Raw genomic sequence first — 27,947 nt, 5'->3', positions numbered from 1 at the left:
GGACATGTTCATTGTCTTTGAGGGTATGCCTTAGCAGCGGCCTTCTTGATCTGCTTCCATCTCCACTTCATCACCTCTGAAACCCCTTTCTTCCCCTCCCCACCTGGCATCCTTATGATGGCCTCTTGGAATGATTTGGTGGGACTTGGGGAAAATTATTTCCACGTTGTCCTCAGATGAGAATGAGCTGATCCCGCTGTTACAGAGGGTGGTAGATCTTGCCAAGAAGAAGATGGCACAGCTGCACAAAGCACTAGGTTAAGCGCTCAGTCTGAACTGTCAAGAGCGCACCTAAAAAAATCCAATATTCACAATGATGCCTGTCTCAGGCATGTGTTCAGTGCCTCAGCTGAGCCAATTCTTGGGCAATGAACTGAATATTGAAAAAGAGACTTCCATCAAGTCTCTGATGGTCCCTTGTTATTGGACAAAACTTATACCTGATGTTTCCAAAAGTAACCTATGATTACTCAAAGTGTCTATTTCTTTTTTGATTTAGTGGAAAGAATTCAAGAATTGATGCCTTGGTTCATGTAATATTGATAAACTGGATGGTGCAGCCATTGACAAAGGTTTTGACAAAAAATGGGTCAACGCCCCCAATATGGAACCTATCAGGTCAAAAATAAGGAGGATATCACTTTATCAATGATCTCAGAGCCATAAAACCATAGTTTTTCAGATCCACAGAGAGAGAGAGCGAAATCTGAAAGTGGTGGAGTTCCCACTGTGGTGCAATGAGATCGGCAGCATCTCTGGAACGCTGGGACAAAGGCTTAATCCCCAGCTGGCATAGAAGTTAAGAATCTGGCATTGTAGCAGCTTTGGTGTAGGTTGCAACTGCAGCTCGGATCTGATCCCTGGCTCAGAATTCCACATGTTGAGGAGCAACCACAAAAGAAAAAAAAAATCTGAAGGTGGTACTTGCAGCAAGATAGAACTTACTGGGAGTTCCTGTGGTGGTTTAGTGGTAATGAACCCGACTAGTATTCATGAGGATGCAGGTTTGATCCATGGCCTCATTCAATGGGTTAAGGATCTAGTGTTGCTGTGAGCTGTGGCGTAGGTTGAAGACTCGGCTCGGATCTGGCGTTGCTGTGGCTGTGGCATAGGCCAGCTCCTGTAGCTCTGATTCAACCCCTAGCCTAGGAACTTCCATATGCCGAGGGTGCAGCCCTAAAAAGAGGACCCCCTCCCCCAAAAAGATAGAACTTACTACAAGGGTAAAGTATTTCCTTGCAGACTTAGGAGCAAGGTGGTGTCATAATCTTATCTATCTCCAAGTTCCCTGGAAAAGGGCTGTGTGTACCCAAGTCCAAGAAGGAATAGAAAAGCTGTTTCAGTTCACAGGTAAAGAACACAGGGATATAACCCATCATATGGGGATTTAATATGTTGATATTTATAATAAAAAGTAGAAGGTTTTTTTTTTTTTTAATCTCTAATGTTTTTCAATAAGATGGCCTAATTTCTCTCAACTGAAAATCAAGCTATTGTCACATGCCACAGTAAAGTGGTATCTCTCTTTGCTTGTCCTCATGATCCCCTACCCTGACGATAGGCCCAAAGCAAGTGCTTGGTGCCATCTGCTTGTGAGGAATCCACAGAGCACTAAGAGATATGGGAACGCTCCTGCAGCAAGTGCCCGCAACTCACTGCAGTTTTGCAGGCTCTGCTGCAATTCTCCTTGACACCTATTATTTCACTTTGACCTTCATCACCCCAGGATGACCTCAGCAATATGGACCTCTACAAATGTCAAGAGTCTGCACGTGTATTTAAGGACTTCTCTAGGTTGCAGGATTGAGGGAATTTTGGCCTTGCTGGGAGATAATTGTCCACAGACATGGAAGCTCATATTTTACGTGGTATTAAGCCACCAAGGCTTCCTGTCAGAACTTGCCTGATCCAGATGAAATCGGCAGACAGTGTTTACGCTGCACGGAGTGTCATTAAAAAGGCCATGAAGGACAAATACGTTGCAGTGTCTCTGTGTGCTACGGAGAACATGAATTTGGATCCACAGGGGCGATGCGTGGAAATGGCTGAGCTTTGTTACATGGGAACAGCTGTGCTCATCTCCTCCGTCCTGCATGTTTCTGCCACTGCTGACATTTTTTTTCCCTGGAGCTGTCATTTCACTCCCTGTGCTTTCAGATTTAAACCCTGCAGCACTTTGGCCATGGTTCCATTTGGCTTGAGCATTTCCTGAACCACCTGACACTCCAGCCTCGGGTTTGAAAGCCTCAAGGAAGTCCTGAAACTCTCACCAGGGAACTCCTAGCAACTTTGGAGAAAGCGCTACACTCAGGCTGCAGAGTTCTCAACATCCTGATTGAGCCGGTGTCCTATCCTTGGTAGGAGTGAAGCCAAATCCGATGGCTTTTATTGACTTTTATTGGTTTTTATTGACTTTGCATGCAGCAGACCTAGCTCTCCTCTGGCTGCCAAGGGGTACTTAAGAATGTGAATTCGAAAGGGAATGTGCCCATTTCCTTTCAACTGGATGTTCAAATTATAGCCTTATAAGTTCTGTGAGTGGGAAAATCTGGTTCTTTAAAAACATCCTCCACCACGGAGTTCCCACTGTGCCACAGTGGGTTCGGGATCCAGTGTTGTCACTGTGGCAGCTTCGGTCACTGCTGTGGCACGGGTTCGATCCCTGGCCTGGGAACTTCCACATGCCATAGCCAAAAACAAAACAAAACAAAAACAAAAAATATACTCCACCCTAGGCCACCTTCTCCAATATTAGCAGTGATATTATAGCTTTCATTTATTTTTATTTTCTAAATTCTCCCTTCACTCAGTCTCTCTGAGTTTTGTTCACTCCTGTTCTCTTTGAAATAAATATTCAAGAATATTATCTTGGATTACTTAAATAACAAACTAAGAAAAGCTATGAAATGAAGTCTCAATGTTCCCCAATCTTTCTATCTAAATGATTTCTAGTCAAAACCAATTGAAAGGATTTTTAAAAACTATTCTAGGGAAAATTGGATTAAATGGAGTAACTCAATTAAAAAAAAATTAAAGCCAGAGTTAAAAAAAGGAATCCTTTTGTGGGCAGATATTTTGGGAATAAGAACTGTGGCAGTGATCTCCAAATTTTCTTGCTTGTGTAGCCTTTAAAATAATTTTTTTTTCTTTTTTGGGGCTGCACCCACGGCATATGGAGTTCCAAGTCTAGGGGTCTAATCAGAGCTGTAGATGCTGGCCTACACCACAGCCACAACAACATGGGATTCAAGCTGCTTCTGTGACCTGCAGCACAGCTCACCGCAACGCCGGATCCTTAACCCACTGAGCAAGGCCAGGGATCGAACCCGAAACCTCATGGCTCCCAGTCAGATTCATTTCTGCTGCACCACGACAGGAGCTCCTAAAATAATTTTAAAAATTAAGTATATTCCTTCATTTATAAGTCAACAGCTAACATTTTTTTAACCATAAATTTGTTTATTTATGTATGTCTTTTTGCCTTTTCTAGGGCCACTCCCGTGGCATATGGAGGTTTACCATAAATTTAAATGACAGCAAATGATGCAATTTCTATGGTATTTTAAACTCTATATTTAAAATAAGGAAAATTAATATAACAAATATTTCCAGTGGTATTTACATACCATACCTATTTGATATTTATCTCTAGCCATTTAAAAAATACAGCCAAAAGAAACTAATATGAAGTTTTTATTGTTTTTATGGGTTTTTTTGTTTGGTTTGGTTTGGTTTTTATATGGCTGCACCTGTGTCCTACGGAAGTTCCTCGGCCAGAGGAACTGCAGCTGCAGACCTATGCCACAGCCATGGCAATACCAGGTTCAAGCTGCATCTGCTGCCCAGGCTGCAGCTTGCAACAACATCTGATCCTTAATCTACTGAGGAAAGCCAGGGATAGAACCCACATCCTCACAGAGACAATGTTAAGTCCTTACCTGTTGAGCCACAATAGGACAAACTCCACATTGTTTTTAAATAGATGAAATGCATTGTTCTCAAGAATAATAAAAATAGATGGGGAATTGAATAAATTTTATAATGGCAGTGTCACTACATTCTTTAAATTAACAATAAAAGTTTGTTGTAATGCTATATCAGCTGATAACTTGATTAGATCAACCTATAGCTTTGTTGAAAGCAAATTACTGGAAATATTTAGGCTTATGAAAGAAAGCCTAAATATTTCCAATAATTAGAGTCACCTTTCGATACCACACCTATACCAACATTTCCAACTGTCCTTTTCATTAATGTTCCTAAGGCTTTAATAATTTGGTAAATATATCATAATAAGATTTCTGGTGGATAATAGCTGTGCTTTCTTTAACGTGGAAGAACAGTTATTACTGGGAAGATTAGGAAGAAGAAGTCTAAGGAAACAGATTCTTCGTAAAAATCAAGAAATTGGAGTTCCCCTGGTGGCACAGCAGGTTAAAGATCTGGCTAGGGTCACTGTTGTGGCTTGGGTTCCATTCCTGGCCTGGAAACTTCTGCATGCCACGAGCGTGGCCAAAAATAAAAAAATAAAAATAAAAAATAAATCAAGAAATTAATTTCCTGGAGTTCCTGTTGTGGTTCAGTGGTTAACAAATCCGACTAGGAACCATGAGGTTGTGGGTTCCATCCCTGGCCTTGCTCAGTGGGGTGAGGATCCGGTGTTGCCGTGAGCTGTGGTGTAGGTCGAAGACATAGCTCGGATCTGACATTGCTATGGCTCTGGTGTACACCAGTGGCTACAGCTCCGATTAGACCCCTAGCCTGGGAACCTCCATATGCCTCGGGAGCGGCCCTAGAAAATACAAAAAGACAAAAAGAAAAAAAAAGAAATTAATTTCCTTTCATGTATCATTGAAGGAATACTACAGAAATTTACCTCCAGGAGTATGCTTATCCCAATTTGCAGATTGCTGAACTAGAGTTCAAAATTGCAAAACAAAAAAGGGAAGGAGCTACAAGAAGTTAGTCTTTTCTGGTTTAAACTCTAACTTGAATGTCATGCTTCAGATGTAACATTTTATGTTGTGCTTTTTTCATGAATGATGCTTTGGACTTCAATCAGAAAAGTATCATAGTTTTTAATGTTACAAGTGTTCCTCTGAAAATTCTTAACATTGTGTTCTGAAAAAACAATAAAGTAACAACTGAATGCTATGCTTATTAAGATAGTGTTAAAACCTTAGTCTTTTTTTTTTAATGTCTTAACTGTCCAATATTCATAATTTTCAAGGGTATAGCACTATGATTGTATGCAGGACAGTGAGGAAACTTAAATGCTGATGTATTATGTGAAGAGTTGCTGATGTCAATGCAATAAATGGTGTTGTTTCTCTCTGTTTAGCCGTACCCAGGCTAGAAAAATTAATTTCAGACTCTTTTTGGTTCTGTTAGGTACTACCATGCAATATCTAACTCCAAAGTGAGATTTAATTAGCTAAGGGAACAAATTTAAGTTTTTCCTTTTTCTTGGATGCAAATGTAGTGTAAACCATTCAGATACTATCCTCTGTTTACTTTGCATTATTGCAAGGACTAACACCAAAGAACCAAATAAATCACCACTTTGCTCAATCAAAATAACTTTTAGCACAATTAATTGGAAAAAAGGAACAGTATTGGTGTGAATATTGGTGATAGCTGAAACCTAGGATTTAAAAGGGGGGGGGAAGATTTGAAAGATCTTGGTAGACGCACCTAACAAAAACCCATTATGCGAATATGATTGTGTAACAGCTACATTTGAAAATAAAATTCTCCTGTTTAAAGAATAATATGCTTTTTCTCTAAAAATATGTGATTGTCCCATAAGAATAATAGAAAAAGAAAATGAGCGTTAAAAAAGACTTTGACTGTGTTGGTTCTGAATATTAGAGGCTGGGAGTGTAGGAGGAAAATGAAAAATATCAAAGACTCTTTAGAAACATTTAATGTACTTCTAGTCTGTAAGCCTCTTTGTTCTAAACCTGTATATCTTGGAGTGAAAGAATTAAGTAAACTTCCAAATTAGAACCTGCTGTTCTGCATCCCTGGAATTTTCATAATCTTTAGCTTTGCAAACATCACATGAACAATTTCTCTTGGAAGAGTTAGAGTTATTTAGGTGTAAAATCCAAATTTAAGTGTTACGACAGATGAGTCATATGCTTCCCACTAATACCTATCCTCCAAAAGGCTGATTAAACTCCATCAAATAAAACCAAATAAAAAACTAGGCTCTGCAATCTTTATACCTTCAAAATTTCCAGTTTCTTATTTTAAACAGAAAAGTGGCCTTTTTAGAAATCTGAGTTTAAAGACAATTTTTCATGGGTCTTGCATGTCTGCACGGTCTTGTAAGAAAGGCACTGGCTTTTTTCCACACTGAGGATGGTCATACAGCAAACAGCCTTGGAAGACAGAGAGAGTGTCTCCCCTGGAACAAAGGTTTATTTACTATGCAGAAAATTAAAGATAATGTCTCACTCCAGGGGAAAAATCAGGTTGGCCTATGTCTATTATAAAAGATTCGGGTTCCCTAAACTTGGAGTTCCTCTCCTCTAACATAACTCATTCTATGTGTAGGTGTCACCTGTGGGTAACACTGGTGCCTTGTGGGTATTGGGGTTTGGGGAACTGGTGCAAATGCTGATATTCTGGCTATTTCTTCTCCTATGAATAATACATTGTCCTTTGTCTCTTGACCAAGGAGACTTATGTCTTTTGCCAAAATCTGAAACTGAGACAGGATAACTTGTAAGCTTTCAGGTGAGCTCAAATATCAGCCAGTTTAGGGGGTTCCCATCATGGCTCAGTGATAACAAACCCAACTAGTATCTTTGAGATGAAATTTCAGTCCCTGGCCTCGCTAAGAGAGTTAAGGATCTGGCATTGCTGTGAGCTTTGGTGTGGGTTGAAAACGTGCTTGGATCTGGTGTTGCTGTGGCTGTGGCATAGGTGGCATCTGTAGCTCCAATTTGACCCCCAGCCTGGGAACGTCCATATGCCATGGGTGCAGCCCTTAAAAAAAAAAGTAAGAAAGAAAAAGAAAAGAAAAGGAAACATGCGCACACACACACACACAAAATCACCCAGTTTATACTTCTTGAGGGTTTGAATACTTGTGGCTATGGTATGATTTTTATAAAAAGATCTTTTATTACTATTATTAACTTTGGAATGCCTGCTAACATCTGAGAGATTTAATGTGATTCTTAAGCCTGAGATTAATCCATTGAAATATTTTTATAAACTCTAATGCTAATTAAATAAGCAAAAAAAACCTCCCACATTCCAGGTTTTCCAGGTTCAGACATTTACATATCTCCCTTAGGAAAAGCATGAAGGAATTGCCTCACATCTTTTTTGGAAAGAGTCAGGTTTTAAAACATTCAATTATTAAACCAAAGTAGGAATTATTAACCCATGACATGGATAATCTCAATCTTTTTTTATTTTTTTTTTTCCCCACTCCAGGGGAAAGGTTCAATCTTGTATTTGGAGAAAATAATGGAAATTTGGAAATGGATATTTTGTCTAACACTGTACAATTTTTTTTATATGGCATTAATTTTAGTAAATTTAAAACATGCAACTTTAGTCATCAAATGAATTAGAAATAGCATTGAATCCTCAACTGAGTAGTTTACTCAGATATAGTTTTTGGTCAAATGTGCATGGGCTTCCTCACAAACCACTTATATTTCAGATTCCCTACAAACTGGCACAGATTCATACCAGAGGAGATCAGGATACTTCAACCCCAGACTAGAGAAAGAGCTCCCCTTAATCACAGAAGCTGAGAGAATTCTAGATTTTTTTTGTTTTGTTTTTTTTGACTCATCTACCATATTTCTTGAGACAATACGGTAGGCCAGGTCCTGGATTAGGTTTAAAGAAACAACAATGAAGAAGACAAAGTTTGTGTGCACACAGAACATATAGTCCAAATTAGTCGCCCCCACTTAGCAGAGTGGACAGTTGAGTTTTCTCAACCTAATTCACATCATCTTTCACCGAAGCCTCATAATTTCCTATAAAACCTGTCTGATATCCCAGAAAGCACTCTTGACTGTAGGTTAAGCATCATTGAGCCATACTTCAAGCAACATATCTGTTCTCTTTGGTCTTGACCTAACTGGAATGTGCATGGACAGGAGAAGAGGAGGACCGTGGCATCATAATTCAGAATGGGGCCAGGGAGCACTTGCTATGTCTCCTGGCATGGCTGAAGTCAGCACTGGCATTACAAGAACTTTTCACCTCATGTCTAGACCACAGCTAGATATTTCACAGCACTAATAACTGAGTGTATGGAGTCCATGTTACACACAAGGCACTGTTCTAGGTATACCTTATGCAGATGGCTTTGTTCAACTGCACAGTTACACAAAGAGATGCATTGATTGTCCCAGAGTCCTACACTGTAGACCTGTGATTCAGGGTCACACAGGTCACAAATCCTGGTCTGAATTCACACATTCTGCTGTGCAGCTTCCACAGGATTTCCTGCTCTTCTCTTAAAACATCAACTCATGTACCCCTTAAGGCCATTTGATGTTAGCCCTGATCCTTCTTCTTCTTTTTTTCCTTTTGCTTTTTAGGGCTGCACCTGCAACATATGGAGGTTCTCAGGCTGTGGCTTGAATTGGAACTGCAGATGCTGGCCTAAGCCACAGCCAGAGCAATGCAGAATCCAAGCCATATCTGAGATTGCACCACGGCTCAAGGCAATGCTGTAATCTTAACCCATGAGCGAGGCCAGGGATTGAACCTGAATCTTCATGGATACTAGTTGGGTTTGTTTCCACTTAAGCCACTATGGAAACTCCCCTGATCCGTCTTTTTTTTTCCTTCATCACTCTTACCTCCACCCAAATGTTAACACTTCTCTCTTGCTGAAGTTGTTATACATGCATTCATTTGCTGCCTTACTGACTGTCCCACCACTAGCTCCACATGGGCAGGGTGCATGGTGTAGCTCTCACTCCTCCTTCTCTGAGTCTCCAGCATGGGGCAACATGCTGGTGGGTCATCAGTGAGCCATCCTCACGTGTTGCATGAGTGAGTAAACTGATGAATCTCAACCATTTTCTCCATCTCTCCTCTTTTCCTGGTCTCTCCAAGATGATTTCTTGCTGGAACCTCTGCTTATTTGGTATAGGTCATTGGGGGAGGTGATTTGGTGTCACCTGTCATTCGGTCTTCAGTGTAAAGGTCCACTGGAATGTGTGACTACAAAGGCAGTTAAGGGATGACAGTCATTAACCTCATCACTGAACTTAATACGTGACCTTGGACAAATGCCTTCCATCTACTCCAATGAAAAGATATTAGTCATGGTATGGAAGAGGAGGTGGATTAATTAATTTAGGAACACAGGAATTTTTGGATTTTAAAAAAAGTCCTAATAATCATTTCGAAAAGAACAGTCGCACACATTTTTCTGAGTTACAGAGGCTGTTTTAAGGAGGGTAGCTACACAAGACATTATCTCAAATGAACTCATGAAATAATCACTGTACGCCTTGGTTTGGGCTCATGTCTGCTTTTGAAGCCTGAGAAGAAGAGAAATCTTTGTGTGGCTCTGTGTCCTCACAATGTCAGGAATCTCTGGTTTGACCCTGAAGCTTGAATCACAATAGAAAAGTGTTGAGTTATTAAAAGGAGCTAAAATGATCAGGATCTTCCCAGAAAGACTGGAGAGTAGAATTGAGATTTTGAATATATTTTAAGATGAAAGATGAAGTGTGGAAAACAGCATGTGTCATAAAAGTCTCCAATAAGATCAATAGGGTATATACTCTGATTTTATTCGATGGAAGAGTTTTAGTATTAGTTACAGAATAATGGAGGGCAGAGGCTCTTACTCTCTTTGGCTCAGGAACCCCTTCAGCAGGCTGGTGAAGCCTACAGATTCCTTCATAGAATAATATTTCATTTTATTTTATTATTTTATTTTTGGCTGTACCTGTGGCCTGTGCAAGTTCCCAGGCCGGGGATCGAACCCATGCTGCACATGCAGCCTGTGCCACAGCTGTGGGAATGCAGGATCCTTAACCTGCCATGTCACATGGGAACTTCCAGAATATTTTAAATGTATAAAATCAATATATAAGATTACTTGGTAGGAGATCCCATCATGGCTCAATGGTTAAAGAATCCGACTAGGAACCATGAGGTTGTGGCTTTGATCCCTGGCCTCGCTCAGTGGGTTAAGGGTCTGGCGTTGCCGTGAGCTGTGGTGTGGGCCGCAGACGTGTCTTGGATCTGGTGTTGCTGTGGCTGTGGCGTATAGGCCGGTGGCTACAGCTCCGATTAGACCCCAGCCTGGGAATCTCCATGTGCTGCAGGTGCAGCCCTAGAAAAGGCAAAAAGACGAAAGAAGAAGAAGAAGAAGAAGAAGAAGAAGAAGAAGAAGAAGAAGAAGAAGAAGAAGAAGAAGAAGAAGAAGAAGAAGAAGAAGAAGAAGAAGAAGAAGAAGAAGAAGACTTGGTAGCAAATATATGTCCCATTCTGGATTCTAGAGTCAAGGAAAAAGAGGACCAGAAAGTGAAATGATGTAGGGCATACACTTTAACCTAAAAATAGAAATACTTCTTGACAAGAGAAACTATGTTGTGATCTAATATAATGATGGAATGTTGTTCTAAGCCAACCCAGATTTTTAAAGATTTAATAAAGGATTTAATCTTGCTTTTAATTTAGCTTTGGAACAGCAAGTACTTTTCCCTTTATGTCTCTGTTGACACAAAGTATTTGCCTCTATTACAAGCAATAAACTCTCTAAATGAAATACCTGAGCTATAATTACATCAGGTTAATAAGTTTTATAATGCTTTCAAGATCTGGGATGAAAATTCACTCAATAAAAATCTTTTAAAATTCCAAATTGGTTCATGCCAATGCTCTTTGGTGATTGAGCTGGAATTCTTATGGTATGTTTTCTTTAGAAAAGAAGTAAACTACAATATGAATACGGTCATAAATGACTAACTTTAAGCAAGAAAAAAAAAAGGACAATTGGAGTTCCCATCATGGCTCATCGATTAACGAACCTGACTAGCATCCATGAGGAGGTGAGTTCGATCCCTGGCCTCCATCAGTGAGTTAAGGATGCGGTGTTGCAGTGAGCTGTGGTGTAGGTCACAGATGGGGCTCGGATCTGGTGTTGCTGTGGCTCTGGCGTAGGCCAGTGGCTACAGCTCTGATTTGAACCCTGGCCTGGGAACCTCCATATGTAGCGGGTCTGGCCCTAAAAAAGACACCCCCCCAAAAGGCAATTATTCAGATCCCTTCTAAAAACTCTAGAATTAATAGCCCCAAGCCCTGGATATGAATTAACTTCTTGTTTTCCTTAAAGGGAGTGTTTGGAGTTTGGTCTCAGGTGTGAATATCCAGCTCAGTCATTGCAATAGCAATTACAACTCAAAGAAAGCAAGTGAGGTGTTATTCCCCTTTCCCCAAACCAAACCTCCTTCAAACCTGAGATTCTCCATCTCATTAGTGTTGCTTTCATTCTAAGAAATGCTCAAAAAGGCTCTCTTCTCCATGTGAAAACAAAAAGTAGAGGAGTGCAAAAAACATTGGGGATTGCTTTTAAAAATTCTGTCTGAAATTCCCAAATAACTCTTTATGACCTGACAAAGAAATGCCCTAAATGTCTCAAGCTTTTTGTTTCTGAGCACTGCTAACTAACTGTCCTGCATCTTTTCTTAAAGGCAAAAATAGAAAGAGATTTTTTTTAGAACACATGCCCAGGTGATAGATTGTTCTGTAAAAACACAATGGTTTCAGGAACAGGAGTTTCTGTGGTGGCCTAGCATTCCTAGCTTTCATGGTACTTAGCCTACCAAGAAGACAGCTTGACCCAGTTCAAGAAGCACACTTTGAGATCTTTCCTGTATCTTCATTTTAGTTTTAAAATTCTTCTCTCCCTCCCCTCCTTAGAAACATACCTATGTCCCTGCATGGTTTTCAAACAGATTTATACTGTGCTCACTTAAAGGAATAGAAGGAAAAAAAATATGAGATGTCCAGTCTTCCCTCAAAGAGCTTACAATCTAGTAGCCACATTTCGGTTAACAAAGTAAACATATAAACGCAATACACTGTATCATCAAGGACTAAGTTGTATCATCTCATGATAACTTCCATTGACATCATACTCCCTAGCATCTAAAATATTTGGACATGCCTTAGTTCCTTTGATGCTTCTCCATACTCTGAGATAGGCTAGGTATTATTACGCTCAGCTTCAGAGAAGCTTGAGAGAAGATAAGTGACGTAAAGATCACATAACCAGTAGGCAGAAGAACTGAGATTAGAACCCAGGTTTTTGTTTAAAATCTTTGTAGCACAGAGCTGAACTACTCTACCCTAGAAATAACTGGTGGTTCATACAAATAAAGACCTTGAAGAAATGGAGTGAATTCATGGAGAAGATAAGACTTTGAGTTTTCAAAGATAGGAGGGATTTGGAGAGAGTAGAGGGAGAAGGAAAAGAGGCCACATGTATTTTCTGTCTCTTGACCTGAGTATGGAGCAGTAGGAAATAAAAATGAGAGCGAGGCAAGTATTGCCTCATTGCACAATGCCAGGTGGCCTCACAAGTTGTATCCCCTATGGAATCTGTATGTACCTCTAGGTGAATAGTAACTCTGGAAGAAAACTCCATAGACCACAGTGTAAATGGTGCCCCCTGGAGCTGTGCAGAAGCCCTGATGGAGCTGGGAGGTGTGGGGTGGGATGATGGAGGACCCTGAAAATCACACTGCTTTTCCCTCCAGGATGGGTGATATAGTAGCAGAAAGAGCATGGAATTAGGCTTCCGATGCCCTAGAGTTCAAGTCCTAAATTTGTGTGATCTCGATCTCTCAGAGCTTCTTGTTTCTTTTCCATAAAAGGCAAATGTTGGACTAGATAATTTCTAATCTTCTTTTTATCTGGAAAGGCATTTGACCTCTCTGATATGGAAAAAAGCAGGAAGCCATGGAAGATTTGTGACCTGTGGGGTCATGAAGAATATAGTATTTAAAGAATACTGGTATGACAGATGGATGGGCGTGAGAAAAGCCTGGAAAGGGAGAGAACCACAAGAAGGGTCTCCCGAGAGTCTAAGAGTAAGATTGTAAGGGGTGGACTAGGATGCCACAAATAGGAAGGAAAAGATTAACACAGGAGCCCTTAGTGAGGGGAAAATCCAAGAGCATTTGGTCATTGACTGGATTAGGGAACAGTCCCAGAGCATCAGACCCGAGTGAAAAGTGCCATGGAAAAGAAAAGCAAGTCCCTTGGGGTGAGGGGAATAACAATTCTGCATCCGCGTCTTGGTGTCTGGCTGACATGGAAGCATCAAAATGGAAAAGTCCAGCACTCATTGGGAAAAAAGGAACAAGAAGTCATGTGAGGCAATGGAATTGGAGATAAGGGACAGTCATCAGCTCAAGGGAGACAATTAACATCCCTCAGAAAATAAATATGAAAGCTTTTACAACGCATTAGCAAAAGAGTATTTTTCAGTTTTATAGCTGAAGAAACAAAAGCCAAGAGACAGTACTGAAATGACCTCACCCCTTTGCAGAACTGGATGGAATGGAAGCTAGTCATATATTTTAACAGGTTACATTTTAATTAAAAGAAATAAATGTCTATTTCAGAAATTGAAAACAGAATACAGGGCCTTGGACCTTCTGAAATATTTATTTCCAGATTCACATCGATTCTCTTAGTCCAGAGTTTATCACTCGGGCCCTTTTGTACTGTGTCAATTTAGCTAAGCTGGAACTACCTTTCCCAGAATTCCTGAGGGTTGGTGGGAAAAGAAATTTGCATGTGACTCGCAAGGCTGCAGTGACACCAACCCTGTGCTTGTGGGGTTGGTGCCCTGAACATTAGTGCAGCTGGTACATGTGGCTGTGATCAGCGGTCTTTCCTGGTTGGCTTGGGAGAGCAGATGGTGTACCCAGACTTCCTCTTCTAACCTCTTCAGGTACCAGGCCAGACACAGGGGCAGGGCTCTGGGGAGGATACCAGTTTATCTGTAGGTGGCCTGCGTCATTGGAGTTGACACAGTGGGAGGCAGATGTGGGTCCCAGTTTCTCCTCACAGATTCCAGTTAGTCCTCCCAGGGTCTTTTGTCTTTGCACCCCCTGCTCTGAGTCCAGCTTTTCCTCCCAGCTTCAGGCTGAAGGCACACACAGAGGCCACAGGCCTCATGGACTCCACCAGCTTTTCTTTGTAGTCCTGATTAGGGACTTTCTCCTTTCCCCCAAACACCCCCTCTTAGACCTTTGCTTTCTCAGCAGCTCCCACAATTATGTGATGTTTAATCCCTGTAGAAAGTTCCTTCTCTCATATCACTCTCAGAGGTTCTGCCTTTGTTTTGTTTTTTGTTTTGGGGTTTTTTTTTTTTTTTTGCTCTTTAGGGCCACATGTTCGGCAAATGGAAGTTCTCAGGCTAGGGGGTCAAACTGGAGCTATAGCTGCCAGCCTACGCCACAGCCACAGCCACGCCAGATCCAAGCCATGTCTGTGACCTACACCACAGCTCACAGCAACACTGGATCCTTTAACCCACTGAGCGAGGCCAGGGATTGAATCTGCATCCTCATGGATCCTAGTCGGGTTCATTTCCACTGAGCCTCAATGGGAACTCCCTGCTTTTCTGATAGAATTGCTCACACTGTCTTCTGATCCAGGCCTTTTTATATCCAGCCGCCTTTTAAATGACTGTACTTTGTGCAGGTCCCTTATTCTCAAGGCATCATGAGATCCCAGAAATCGGAGAGGAAATTTTAAAATACATCTTCATATTTCTAAATAGCCATCATAATAGACTGAGAACCAATATTAAAGTACAGGCTACAGTGAGATCTGGGGACACTCTTTATAGGCTTCTGATGCCTGGTCTGGAAGCCTCCACAGCACCCAGAACTACCCAGCTCTGCCTGTTAACTGAGGAGAAAGAAACTCCTATCTTGTGTAAACCACCATTATTTTGGTCTTAGCTGAGCTTGCATTCTAACCAGCTGACCCATTAAACATTATCTTAAACAAGTTTAGTGATTTAAGTCAATGCATATTAACAGCTGCATTCTTATCATTATTTTCCTTTTCTTTTATCCCGAAGTTCAGCCTTATAAATGTACATGCCTGCTGTCACAGGAGAACTTCAGAAAAAGAGAGACTGTCTCTATCTTGTATAAAAGGCAGCAGCCCATTTAACAGCCTCATGCCATGGACAAAGATACACTGCTTTCATTCATTCCATTTCTAATATATCTTCAAGGAGAGGATTGAACTAACAATAATTAGCCTTTACTAATTAAGACCAGCACAGGACTGCCTATTCTTGTCTTGGTAAGCTCAGCAGACAAGAGATGTGTTCATTTGAGCAAGTCGCTTTACTTCTTTGACATGCAATGTCTTCACTGATAAAATCGGAATACTCTTTCTTCCCAGGCTTGTTGTGAAGTTAAAATGAAGTCCTCCAAAGTGTGTATGTAAAAACTGCCAAGCATAGTGTTTGACGTAATAGATGTCAGTAAGTATTAGTTGACTCTGAAGCTTAAATTATAATTTTTAAAAAATTAGTGTAGAATAATATTTGAGGAATGCTAAAAGGTAAATCACAAACAGCTTCTAATAATTTTTTTTCAAAATCAGATTGAGCTTCCTGAAAACAGGAACTCTTACTCTAATACAATAATGTATTAAAAGATAGGTGGGTGACTGAGGATTTATTGCACTTTTCAAAGTTACCCAAAAACCAAAGAGGAGAGTAGGATGAGCTCGGGAGGAATCTTATCATAGGGAGGTTGGTCTTTGAAGTTTAAGGCTATGTCACATGTGTGCTCTGTCCTAACAGCTGCCAACCTGAGAGGTTCTCGGAATGAAAACAAAAAGGACAGGGAGTTCCCTGGTGGTCTAGTGGTTAAGACTCAGTGCTTTCACTACTGTGGCCCAGATTCAATCTCTGGTCTGGTCTGGGAGCTGAGATTCTCACATCAGGCAGCTGCACACTGCAGCAAAAAAAAAAAAAAAAAAAAAAAAAAAAAAAAAAAAAAAAAGGAAAAAAAAAGGGGGGGATTCTTTTCTTAGATTCTTAATTGATTCTCCATATTTCAGAAGATTGGCTCAAGGAAATTTATGCAAAAAGGAAATATTTTTAGTTTTATGATGAATATATGGGGGGGACTGGCAAAAAAAAAAAAATCAATGGGGGTGTTCCCACGCAGTGGTTAATGAATCCGACTAGGAACCATGAGGTTGTGGGTTCAATCCCTGGCCTCACTCAGTGGGTTAAGGATCCGGCATTGCTGTGAGCTGTGGTGCAGGTCACAGACGTGGCTCAGAGCCCACATTGCTGTGGTTCTGGCGTAGGCTGGCGGCTATAGCTCTGGGTAGACCCCTAGCCTGGGAACCTACATATGCTGCAGGTGTAGCCCTGGAAAAGGCAAAAAAAAAAAAAAAAAAAGAAAGAAAAAAAATCAATGGAACTATAAATAACCACCTGAAGTTTATCACATGAGCAAAGCTTATTGTATTTTTGATACAGAAAGATTCACAGATAAGTTTAAGTTGTTCCTTGGTACAAGCTAGCACTTATATCTTGCTCTTCTAATAGACTTCAAAGAGTTTCTGGGGAGTGTCCTTGTGGCGCAGAGGGCTAAGGATCTGATGTTGCTGTAGCTGTTGTTGCAACTGTGGCTAGGGTTTGATCCCTGGGCCACAAACTTCCGCATGCCATGGGTGCGGCCAAAAAAAGTAAAGAAAGAAAGAATTGCTCAAAATAATAATGTAGGAGCTCCCGCTGTGGTGCAATGGGATCAGGATCAGCAGCATCTTGGGAGCACTGGGACACGGGTTCATTCCCGGCCCAGAACAGTAGGTTAAAGATCCGGCATTGCCGCAGCTGTGGCTTAGGTCGAGACTGTAGCTCGGACCTGATTCCTGGCCCAGGAGCTCCATATGCCACAGAGTGGCTGAAGATGAAAAAAAAAAAAAGAAAAAAAGAAAAAAGAGCAATGTAAAAAAGGTGCTTGCTCGGGGAGGGATAAATTAGGAGCTTGAGATTAACACACATACATTACTCTATATAAAACAGATAACACGGGGAATGATACTCAATATTCTGTAATAACCTATATAGGAAAAGAATCTAAAAAAGAATGAATGTATGTATAATTGAATCGCCTTGCCACACACGTGAAATTAGCACATTGTAAAGCAACTATATTCCAGTAATGTTTTTAAGAGGTGCTTACTCATATTTCATTAGCGTTATTTATGAGTGGCCACATAAGTACTGTTATTGACTGCATTTTTATGGCTTCTCCAAAATTTCTATGTTGAAACTCTAATCCCCAGTGTAAACCCTAAACCCTGATTCCCATCTCTAAATCCTCAAGATTTAGACATGGGTCCTTTGGGAGTAATTAGATCCTGAGGGTGAAGCCTCCCTGATGGAATTAGTGCCCTCATGAGAAGAGACACAAAAGACCTAGTTACTTCCTCTCTCTCTGTCTCTGCCTCACTCTCTTCCTCTCTCTCCCTTTGTCTTTCTCTCTCCTATACAGCAAAAAGTCTGCCAAGCCAGGAAGACGGCCCCACCAAGAACTGAATCTCCTGGGACCTCGAGTTTGAACTTCCCAGCTTCCGACTATGAGAAATAGATACTTATTCTCTAAGTCATAGCAAACTAAACTGATTAAGACAAGTGTCTCACAGGTCCACACCCAAAATAACTGAATCCTGAAATAATGGTAGAAACCTATTTCCAAGAAACTGTTCAGTAAAGATATTTATCATTTTCAGTCTTGGAAGCAGGGTCAGGTTCCAGGAACAAGTCATCGAGATCGGAGACTGAGGGTATTGAAGCGTTTCCTCTATCTGGCCATGCACAGTCCCTTATGGGGAAATCTCTCTACCCATAGGGCCAAAGGAAGGGCCAGCTTCCAAGCATCCATGCCTTAGATCATGTGGTCCAATCTTACCGCAGCTGCTTAGACTACAGCAACCACTTAGGACTTGGCACAGCACAGAGTGATGCCGATCAGATTCCCCCTCTGGAATTTGAATGAATCAACATCTAGGGACTGATCTCACTTAGAGGTGGGAATAGAAACTGAAAGATGAGGAAGTGGAGTTGGAGGAGAAGCTGCATCAGCCAGGTACATGTCCAGTTAGTAATTAACTAAGGTTAAGCAGGCTGAACCAGCTGGTCGCTGACCAGAAAGGAGCAGACACAGGGAGCATAGCTCAATCCATTCAACTATAACCTCCTTGAAGACAGGGACAGTACCTGTCTTGTTCATTACTATGTCCCTAGCATTGCGCATAGTTCTGGGTATTAAAAAAAAAAAATGTAGCCACTCGGTACGTAGCATTTGAATGCACGGTTAACAGTGGCTCAGTAGAGCGAGCCCTCTCCAGAAACACGGTCCAGTGCCTGGCAACAGAAACATGCACATGTCCATGAGAGTCCTTCTCCTCCTATGCCTTTTTGTTGTCCCTGAACCTCCGTCACTTCCTTTTATTGGGGCAAATGTGTCTGCTCCTTGATCACTGTAAACAGAGGTTTCAACCTCAACTCTGTAAGAGAAGAACTAAGAAGCAAGAGAGGGAGAGGGATGGAGCCGAATGAGAAGGAGGGAGACAGAGGTGACAGAGGGGAGTGGAGGGTGGTAGGAAGACGACCCTTGACGTTGAAGAACATTATTTCCTAGTGAGATGTAAAAAGAAAGCTTCACATCTTCCCTACAGAGAGGTTTAGACTTTGGATGTGAGGGTAAAAGATTAAAGAACTGCAACAGCTTATTCTAGCAAACTCTAGAGAATTTGCTCAAGAGAAGTGATGAAATTTTGTCATTGGAATAGACTGGCTGTCAAATAAAACAACCTTGTAACTACCTCCCTGTCAACTGTCTACACTGCGTTCAACGGGAAGACCTTGACTTCCATCCTCCTGTTTAACAGACAGAGGAAAGTGCCCTGAGCGGTTACTCCAGGGGTCAAAGACACTTCAATAATACACCTTCCTTCCCATAGTCATTCCTTCTCCATTCCCTTCTTCTTCATTATTTCTGCAATGCATCCACAACTGTGTCCTTAAAAAAAAATGTAAATATGGGATTTTTTTTTTTTTTTCCTTCTACCAGTGAAGAAACTCAGGAATGATGTAGAGGAAAATATTGTCCCAGTAAACTTTGCTTTCATAAAACAATATATTCTCTTGGGAAGAAAATACCTTTCAAAGTCTGATTCATTCCCAATCAATCAGCTGGTGCTAAAGTATCCTCATGTGACAGATAATGGGAAATTAATCCTTGGTTGAATACTAGCCCTGCACATTTCACAAAGCAAACATAAGCAAGCATAATCTCCTCATGAGCAGAAACATCGGATGGCCAATATTATCTCCATCATGTTTCTAGTAGTTCCACATATGAGGTATTATAACAGTAGGGTGCTCTGACTGGTCAAAAGCAATGCAGAAACATTCATTGGGGGAGAGAGGGAAGGAATAAAAAATAAAATACTTACTTGGTCCTAGGCTGATTGAAAATGCGGCAACATAAACAAGCAAGCTGGCCAAGGACAGCCATTTCAAAAAAGCTGGCACGTCCTCAGGGTCTGTGACCACCTGGTATTCAGTTTGGCTTGGTCCAGCCTTTGGTAAGGATGCCGAGGTCATTTCTCTTCTCTTATCCATGTCGTTTCTTACGGGCATTACTGAGCTTCTGCCATGGGAAGTCATTCCTTTAAAGGATTCTCTAAGAGTGTCATTGCTGGCTGACAGGTTACCTGGTCCATAAAACACAGACTCATCCAGGGACTGGTTGATAGGACCATAGTTTCTGCAGATATTGGTGACATTCATGTGGATGTTGAGGTTCACGATGCCCATGGTCACCAAGGAAACTGCCATCACAGAGGAGCCAACACAGAGGAAGGTTTTGCTCCCCACGTGGTCTACAAGAAGGGTGGCAGGGATGGTGCCAATGACCTTGACCACCCCAACCCCCGTGGAGGCGAGGCTAGCTGCCTCATTGCTCTGGAAGCCAACAGACTTTAAAACAGTGGATGCATAAAATAATATATTTGGCTGGCCCGTGATTTGTACAAAAAACACCAGTGTCAAGCCTATCATGATTCGAGTCCTCATGTTGTCCTTTGACCGGAAGAGATCCCAAAAACTGTACTGATATTCATCTTTCAGGGAAGATTTTATCGCCGTGAGCTCTTCCGTTGGATCGGAGACGGCCCTCAACTTTCCGAGAACCTTGCTAGCAGCTTCCTCCTGTCCCTTCATCACCAGAAACCGAGGACTTGGAGGAAGAAAGTACATGGCAATGGCTTGCAAAACTCCCAAGGGGATAACGAGACCGAACATGTACTTCCAGCCGTGGGAAATGTTGGCAAATGTGTAATTCGAAACATAGGCGAAAAGAATGCCAATGACAATCATCAGCTCGTTCAGTGACACGAGAAGCCCTCGTCGGTGTTGGGGAGCAATCTCTGCGATGTAGACGCAGGTAGCGATGGAAGAGAGTGAAATGGAAACCCCTATGGCAATGCGTCCCACTATGAGAGCCGCATAAGACAAAGTGACGATCAAGACCAGGCTTCCAACTCCAAGCAGGCAGGACGACAGGATGATGGCAGCCCTTCTTCCGTACCTGTCAATCACGACCCCTCCGACAAGAGAGGCCAGTAAGGCCCCGATGAGGAGGGAGCTCACCACCATCTCCTGCTCGTGGCAGGTCAGGGCCAACAAGGTTCTTATCTGCAGGAGAGCCCCAGAGATGAGCCCAAGTTCATATCCCACCAGGAAGCCGCTGACAGCAGCCGTGACAGATGATAGGAGAGTAAACATGCCGCAACCTACGAGCAGAGTGGAGAAAAGGGTCAGGTCTGAATCGTGTCTGGTGGAGACTTAAGCTTGCCTGGGTGTCTTTTGCACAGCACTGAGTATAGGCACATACAATCGGAGTCAAATAGTACATTCGCCCAAACAATTAGATAAAAAGGAAAAATCCTTTTTCTTTCACTTTTGGGGAGGAGACAGGTGGAGACATTTAGAAAGTTATTTCCTGTTATTTGTGAGCTGGTGTTGGTTTTTGTTTGGAGCAGACAGATACGGGAGATGAGCAGATGACAGAGGAGGAGGACTGAACAAACAAGAATGCAGTTAATTCCTGCCTTGGCATTGGGTCAGAAATTTGAGAGCCTGGCTTCTTGGGTCCCGCTGTCTAAGGCAAACCCTTGAGGGCAGGACAGAGAGGGAAGTGGCCTGCGGGTCCCTCCCTACTGTGTATCCTGGGGGAAAACGGAGCACAGCCTCTAGGGCCCTCCTGTCTCCTGGGCTGCAATGCACCACCACTGGCTTTTGCAGAAGCACTTGTGGATGTTGGGGAGGCTGGGGTGTGAAGAGGGCCTTCACAGAGCCAGGATTGAGTTCAGAAAGAAAGAGGGAGAAGTGGGGCAGGGCAGGGAGCCAACCGCACGCACCCATCACTCACTCCGAGGAAGCAGGAAGGGGCCTAGGACCTGGGGGAAGAAGAACCAAAGTGACTTTATAGTGTTCCATTTTTTTAACATGAAAATCTGAAGGAAAAGAGCAAAATGTGAACATTCATTTTCAGTGGTAGGTAGGTAGGTAGGTGTGTGTTATACGTTTGTAACGTGTCAAAACAGAAACGAAACAAAACACAACGCCAAGGGAAGAGTATCACAGGCAGAGGAAGCATTAGTTGCCAAGACCTGAGCATGGTGTCACGGGGTGGGGGGAGTGGCACAGCGTGACTTTGAGAAGGAGGTGGGACAGGGCAGCCCTGAATATGGGTAGGTACAGAGGACACACTTCATACAGGGCCTGGCAGGTCACAGTGACAACTTTTTTTTTTTCTACTCTCTGTACAGGGGGTGGATGCCCACTAACCAGTAAAAGGGAGGACACTTTGAGTTTCTTGCTGCCATCTAGTCTAAGCCTAGTTCTTCAAGGGGCAGTTCTGGTAGCAGGTGGGGAGTTTGTTGCCTTCGTCTTGACAGGAGATGGTGCCAGCTTAGATTTGGGTGTGAGGAGTGGAACTGAAGACAAGAAGACAGATGCAAGAGTTCATTTGGAAGCAGAAACGATGACCCTTGTTCAAGAATTGGCGTTGGAGGGTCAGGAAGTGCGTCAGAACCCATGACGGCTGTCTGGTTTGAGCAGTCAGGAGAGTTTTATGATATTCAGTGCCCTGTATGCAAGGCTATGTACTACATAAAGCAACAGACTAACCTAGAGAGGAAGGGGAAGGGACCTGGCCGTGGGTAGCGGTAAAAGGAGAAGTGGAAATCGGCAAGTCTACGTTACGTAATATGGTTCTTTTTTTTCTTTTTAGGGCGGTACCCATGGCATATGTAAGTTCCCAGGCTAGGGGTCAAATCAGAGTTGCAGCTGCAGGCCTACACCATAGCCACAGCCACTCAGGATCCAAGCCACATCTGCAACCTACATCATAGCTCACGAGCCTTGGGATTGAACCTGCATCCTCATAGATACTAGTTGGGTTCTTAACCTGCTGATCCACAATGGGAACTCCATGTTACAGAATATTGGGTAGAGTTCCCTAAACAGCAGGTCCCCACTGACCACCCATTCCATATACAATTGTGTGCACATGCCTGTGGATATGTGCATGTGTATAACTGAATCACTTGTTGTGCAATGGGGATTATCAAAGCATTATAAATCAACTATACTTCAATAAAACTTTAAAAAAAGAAAAAAAAATCCACATTAGAATAAAGCGTTTTTACTAGTTTTACCTGGAAGATGTTCAGGTAAAAATGTCAAGTAGGAGATTGAGTATACAGATTTGGAGCTTAGGAGGCAGGTCGAGGCTGGAGATACATATTTGGGATTGGGCAGTGTGTGTTTGGGATGGGGAGTTCCCGTCATAGCGCAGCGGAACCGAACCTGCCTAGTATCCCTGAGTATGCGGGTTGGTCCCCTGGCCTTGCTCAGTGGGTTAAGGATCCGGCATTGCTGTGAGCTGTGGTGTAGGTTGCAGACATGGCTTGAATCTGGCATTACTGTGGCTGGGGTATAGGCTGGGAGCTGTAGCTCCGATTTGATGCTTAGCCTGGGAACTTCCATATGCCAAGGGTGAGCCCCCCCCCCAAAAAAAAAGGAAAGCCATGGGATGCATGAGATCACTTAGGCAGATAGAATAGAGAGAAAAGAGAAGCAGGATGAGTCCGGGGACCTAGGGAACACCAGTATTTAGAGGAGGAGACCACAGGAAAGGAGATGCAGAAGCCGAATGAGATGTGTATGAAAAGGACTAGAAATGTGTGCTTGGATGCACAATTATCACAAGCTGAGATAAGACTGCTCAGCTGTGCCCCTGCAGGGGTAGGAGATGGGGTTTAAAAACGTTGTTTTGCTTTGGTGAACGGAGCAGGTCAAATGAAGGTGATCTGCAATCTCTTCCCACCACAAGCACCCAAGGTATTTTACATCTCTGGGATCCTGGCGGCATATGGGAAATGAAAGACTCAAAAAAAATTTCACTAAAAAAGCATCAAATATTTAGATGGAGGAACAAATACAAATGCAATAATCCACAATAAAATAATGCAATAATCCACAATAAAATATAAGCATTGCAAATGAAAAACATTAAACTGAAATTAAATCAGCAATTTATCCAGCTAGTCAGAAAAGAAATCTTTAATACTATATGGCAGCAGGCATTTCCCTAAGTACTGGGAGATGTCTATATACACATGCAGATCTCTCTCTCTATATATACGCCATAATGAAACAAAACAAATAATGGCTCTTTCCCCCCCAGAAACTTAACATTCTGGTGATGTCTCTATTTTCTATTATTTATTAGTTACAGTTTTAATTTTCACATGCAAAATGATTTTAAAGTACTCACATGCCCTCCATGTCCACATATTCTTTTTCCCCCAAATGATCTTAAAAATCCTCAACAACAAATTCTTCTACCACCAAGAGAACTGGATCAAATTCTCACATGGGGATAAGAATATTGCATTGCTGTGTATCTCTTCTTGTCGTCATTTGTTTCATTTACGCTTGATGTGTTGATTAGAGTGTGTGTTTGGCAAGTGGTCTCCAATACTCAGCTTGGAGAAATAAGTGACATGCTTGGGAGGTAGCATGAGGCACCTAGAAGGACATTTAGAGGGACACAAGGCAGCATGGGGATAACTGAGTTGGGGAAGAGAGGCCAGAGGAGTGTGAGTGGCAGAAGATGGTCTTTGCCACCTCATCCTTCTTCTTCCATTTCCTACTTTCCCCCTTTTGTTATATGGGAAATAGTGCTTCCCTACAAAAAAGAAAGACCCCTTGAGATACAAGGCTTCCTTCCTTTGATGCTTTATGATCCTGTCTTAGAGAAAGTCAAGGCCATGGGTTAAGGAGGACAGGGAGTAAGGGGCAGTACAAGTCCCAAAGCCAGCTTCTTGGGGTCAGGGGGAAGATATGTCCTGACAGAAGAGAGGTCTAGCTTTGCCTTCTGCTTTCTGGACTTAGCTTCCAATGTCTAATTCTTTTATTCAGGATTCATGAACACTGACAGACTGGGATGTGTGCAAAAGTTCTGGAAACCATCCCGGTGTGTCAAGGTCCCTCTTGAGATCCAAAAGCTAGCGCAGAGAATAATTCTTTTGAGATATAGTAAAATTGTCTTCATATGAGTTGATTTTCAAAATTCTTTTCCCAAAATTACACATTTTTAAAAAATTGTATCACATCCTCTCCCTCTCTCTCTTGTTTATCTGCATAGACATTTTGCCTTCAAAAGCTTAAAAAGTTGCACTATGGAGTTCCCACTGTGACACAGTGGGTTAAGGATCCAGGGTTGCTGCAGCTGTGGTGTAGGTTGCAGCTTCGGCTCACCTTCAATCCCTGGCCCAGGAATTTCCATATGCTTCCATGGGGAGAAGGAAGATAACAACATGGATTATGTGCTATAGAATTAAGTTAAGTTCTTGAATATCTAAAGTTTATTTGAAGCATGTATCTTTCCCAGGCTTTAAGGGCTACTACTGCCCCAAACTAGCTTCTCCACTCATCTCATGACTGTTGCTTATTGTGTTGAGGTCCCATTATGGTCCTCAAGCCAGCCATGCGGGATTTAGAATTCTAATTCAATGTGGAAGGCGAGTCCCTAAGGCTTCTAAGATTGCATCCTGTGATACCTTGGGACTTCCTCCATGGGAAATTTTCCTGGTGCTACTTTGCCATAAAGAAAAAAAAAATAAAGACATAAAGAGTGGAGTCGAGTGGAGTCTTTCTTCTGTGTCTATTTTTTGACCGATGATGATAGAAGCAAGATGTAATCTCATGGATGCCAGAACGTAGAGTCGACTTTCCTAAGAAACCTGACAGAGCGCAGGAGGAAAGAGAGAGGACGTTTGCCTAAAAACAAAGGGCAGAGTCTGGGGCAGCCGGGTGAACCAAGGAGAAGCAGCCAGCCCTGTGCTAAAGGAGAGATGAGAGTGAGGAATCATAATTAGAGCCTTTTCATAAAGAAAAACAAACATCCAGGGAGTTCCCTTTGCAGCTCAGCAGTAACTAACCCGACTGGTATCCATGAGGATGCAAATTCCATCTTGGGCCTTGATCAGTGGGTTAAGGATCAGCATTGCCCTGAGCTGTGGTGTGGGTCACAGACATGACTCACATCTAGCGTTGATGTGGCTGTGGCGTTAGGCCGGCAGCTGTAGCTCTGATTCGACCCCTAGCCTGGGAACCTCCATATGCCATGCATGGGTGCAGACCTAAAAAGCAAAAAACAAAAAACAAACAAACAAAAAAACCACAGGAAAAAAACAGTCCTGAAGTCAGTCTGCACTTAAGATTTGCGATGAAGTTTAGCATTCCGGGCCATTTTACTCCTGGCTTTGCTTCACAGGGCCCCTTCCTTTCCATCTCGGCGTTCTCCAAAGGTGCCACAGGGAATTCTCAGTCTTTTGTGGACAGCACAGAAGGAGAAACTACCCGGAAAGTTGCATCTGGTACCCATAGGCTGTTGGGTCACCCCTGCCCTCTGGGTCTTGCTGCTTTGTTAGGCCAGCAGGCTTCCTTTTGATGCAGCGACGATTCCTTAATAAGACAATAGAGTAAAACTGTTCCCATTGAAAATGTGATCACAACCCAGAGGCTTTATGCAAATGAGCACTGAGACAAGGGCACACCCGCCTCACCCCCGCCCTGCCTCAGGCTAGGAGGCTGCAGTCGCTCCCACAACAATAGCTGCATTGTCTGCGGCTGGTGCTCCCACAACACTAACTGGCCTGCACAGGAAACACTCCTTTTTTCACAATATTTGAGTTTCTGCCACTCTCTTCTTTTGTTCTTCCTCATATGCCTGTTACACGGTGCGGGTACATAATGGACACACAATAAACATTTGCCAGCCAACTGACTCCTACAATAGACTGGGAAGTGTGTGCACACACAGCTTGACTGCGAAGGCTTCACACACTTGAAAGACCCCCTCCTTCATGTTTTGCTCAAGGAAAACTTGCAGTGGCCCCCAATGGCCTTGCATTTGTGCTCTTCCCTCTCTCTGTGCCTTCTTCTTGAAGACATTTCATCCCGACCTATCATTCAAGAGTCATCTCAAGTATCACCTCCTCCAGGATGGCCACCCTGCTTTGCCGCCTTCTGCTCCCCCACCCCCAGGCCCTCTGTGCTTCTGCGTGTACAGAATGCATGTTTTCTGATCTTTGATGGCAATACTACTCACTCATTTATTTACCTCTTTGTTCTCCTCTTACACGGGAAAACTTTGAAAGCAAGAACTCTGCTTTCCCTATATCTGTGTTCTCACCTCTAGTTTTGGCACAAGGTCAGTACTCAATAAATGTTTGCTGAGCGAATGAATAAATGAATGAATAACATTGGTGCTGCAAATGCCCTTCCTCATCCTCTCTTCCCCACAGTTGGTCAACAGGCTTAAGGTTAATACCTAGTATTCCTTTGAGATTAACACCTGGGACTTTATATTTGCATAAATGCTTAGCATGTGAACACACAATATTAGCATTTCTATAGCACTTTCAGTACTGGTAGTAGTGAGTTAATATAGCACCTTTGCAGACACTCTCAAGTGTTTCATTGTCATATTTTATTTCATTTTATTTTATTTTACTTCATTTTATTTATTTTATTATTTCATTTCATTTCATTTCATTTTATTTATGTTTTAATTTTAGGGCAGCACCTGCAGAATATGGAAGTTCCCAGGCTAGGGGTCAATTGGAGCTTCAGCTGCCAACCTACAGCAACTCTGGATCCAAGCCACATCTGTGACCTACACCACAGCTCACAGCAATGCCTGATCCTTAACCCACTGAGCAAGGCCAGGGATTGAACCCATGTCCTCATAGATACTAGTTGGGTTCTTAACCTGCTGAGCCACAACGGAAACTCCGTGTATTTATATATTTTTTTGGTGCCAGCCAAGTACACAGACTTGTTCACTAGCCACTCAGCCCCCATGTCCTGCAATCTCCTTTCTGGGGACTAGGTTTTCAGATCCCAACAACGGTCTTCAGGTGCCACTACTCCAGCTCTTCGGCACCACTGGCTTTTTTTTTTTTCCTTTCAGGGCCACACATGTGTCATATGGAAGTTCCCAGGCTGGGAGTTGAATTGGAACTGCAGCTGCGGGCCTACATCGCAGCCACAGCAACTAGGGATCTGAGCCAATCTGTGACCTAAGCCATAGCTTGGGGCAACGCTGGATCCTTAACTCACTGAGGAGGCCAGGGATCAAACCCACCTTCGTACAGCCACAATGGGAACTCCCACCACTGACTCTTTCTGCAAAATGCCTGCATTTTCCCAGACTTGTGCTTCTCTTCATGCTCTTCTCCCTCAAGGCACTGCTTAAGAAAACCTCATTCATCTTGGAAAATACAGCTCAAATATCCCTGCT

The 27,947-nt window shown here is 42.6% G+C and overlaps 1 protein-coding gene across 3 annotated transcripts in view; it reads right to left on the bottom strand.

Moving 5' to 3' along the window:
- SLC2A12 (solute carrier family 2 member 12) overlaps positions 1 to 27,947 on the bottom strand; it is a 63,177-nt gene that overhangs the window by 22,409 nt on the left and 12,821 nt on the right. For all 3 annotated transcript variants that reach the window (XM_003121191.7, XM_005652670.4, XM_084955677.1), the window contains exon 2: positions 19,522 to 20,862. In XM_003121191.7, coding sequence (XP_003121239.3) covers positions 19,522 to 20,862 — 1,341 coding nt within the window. The remainder of the gene's footprint in view (positions 1 to 19,521; positions 20,863 to 27,947) is intronic.

The sequence above is a fragment of the Sus scrofa genome, chromosome 1 (genome assembly GCF_054392235.1).
Source record: "Sus scrofa isolate SSC_HxYL_T2T_F1_AM1 chromosome 1, Sscrofa_HxYL_maternal_Yorkshire_Landrace_v2.0, whole genome shotgun sequence".
Taxonomy (NCBI): Eukaryota; Metazoa; Chordata; class Mammalia; order Artiodactyla; family Suidae; genus Sus; species Sus scrofa.
Note: the sequence above shows the minus strand (reverse complement) of the source record. Positions and strands in the feature narration are given on the sequence as shown.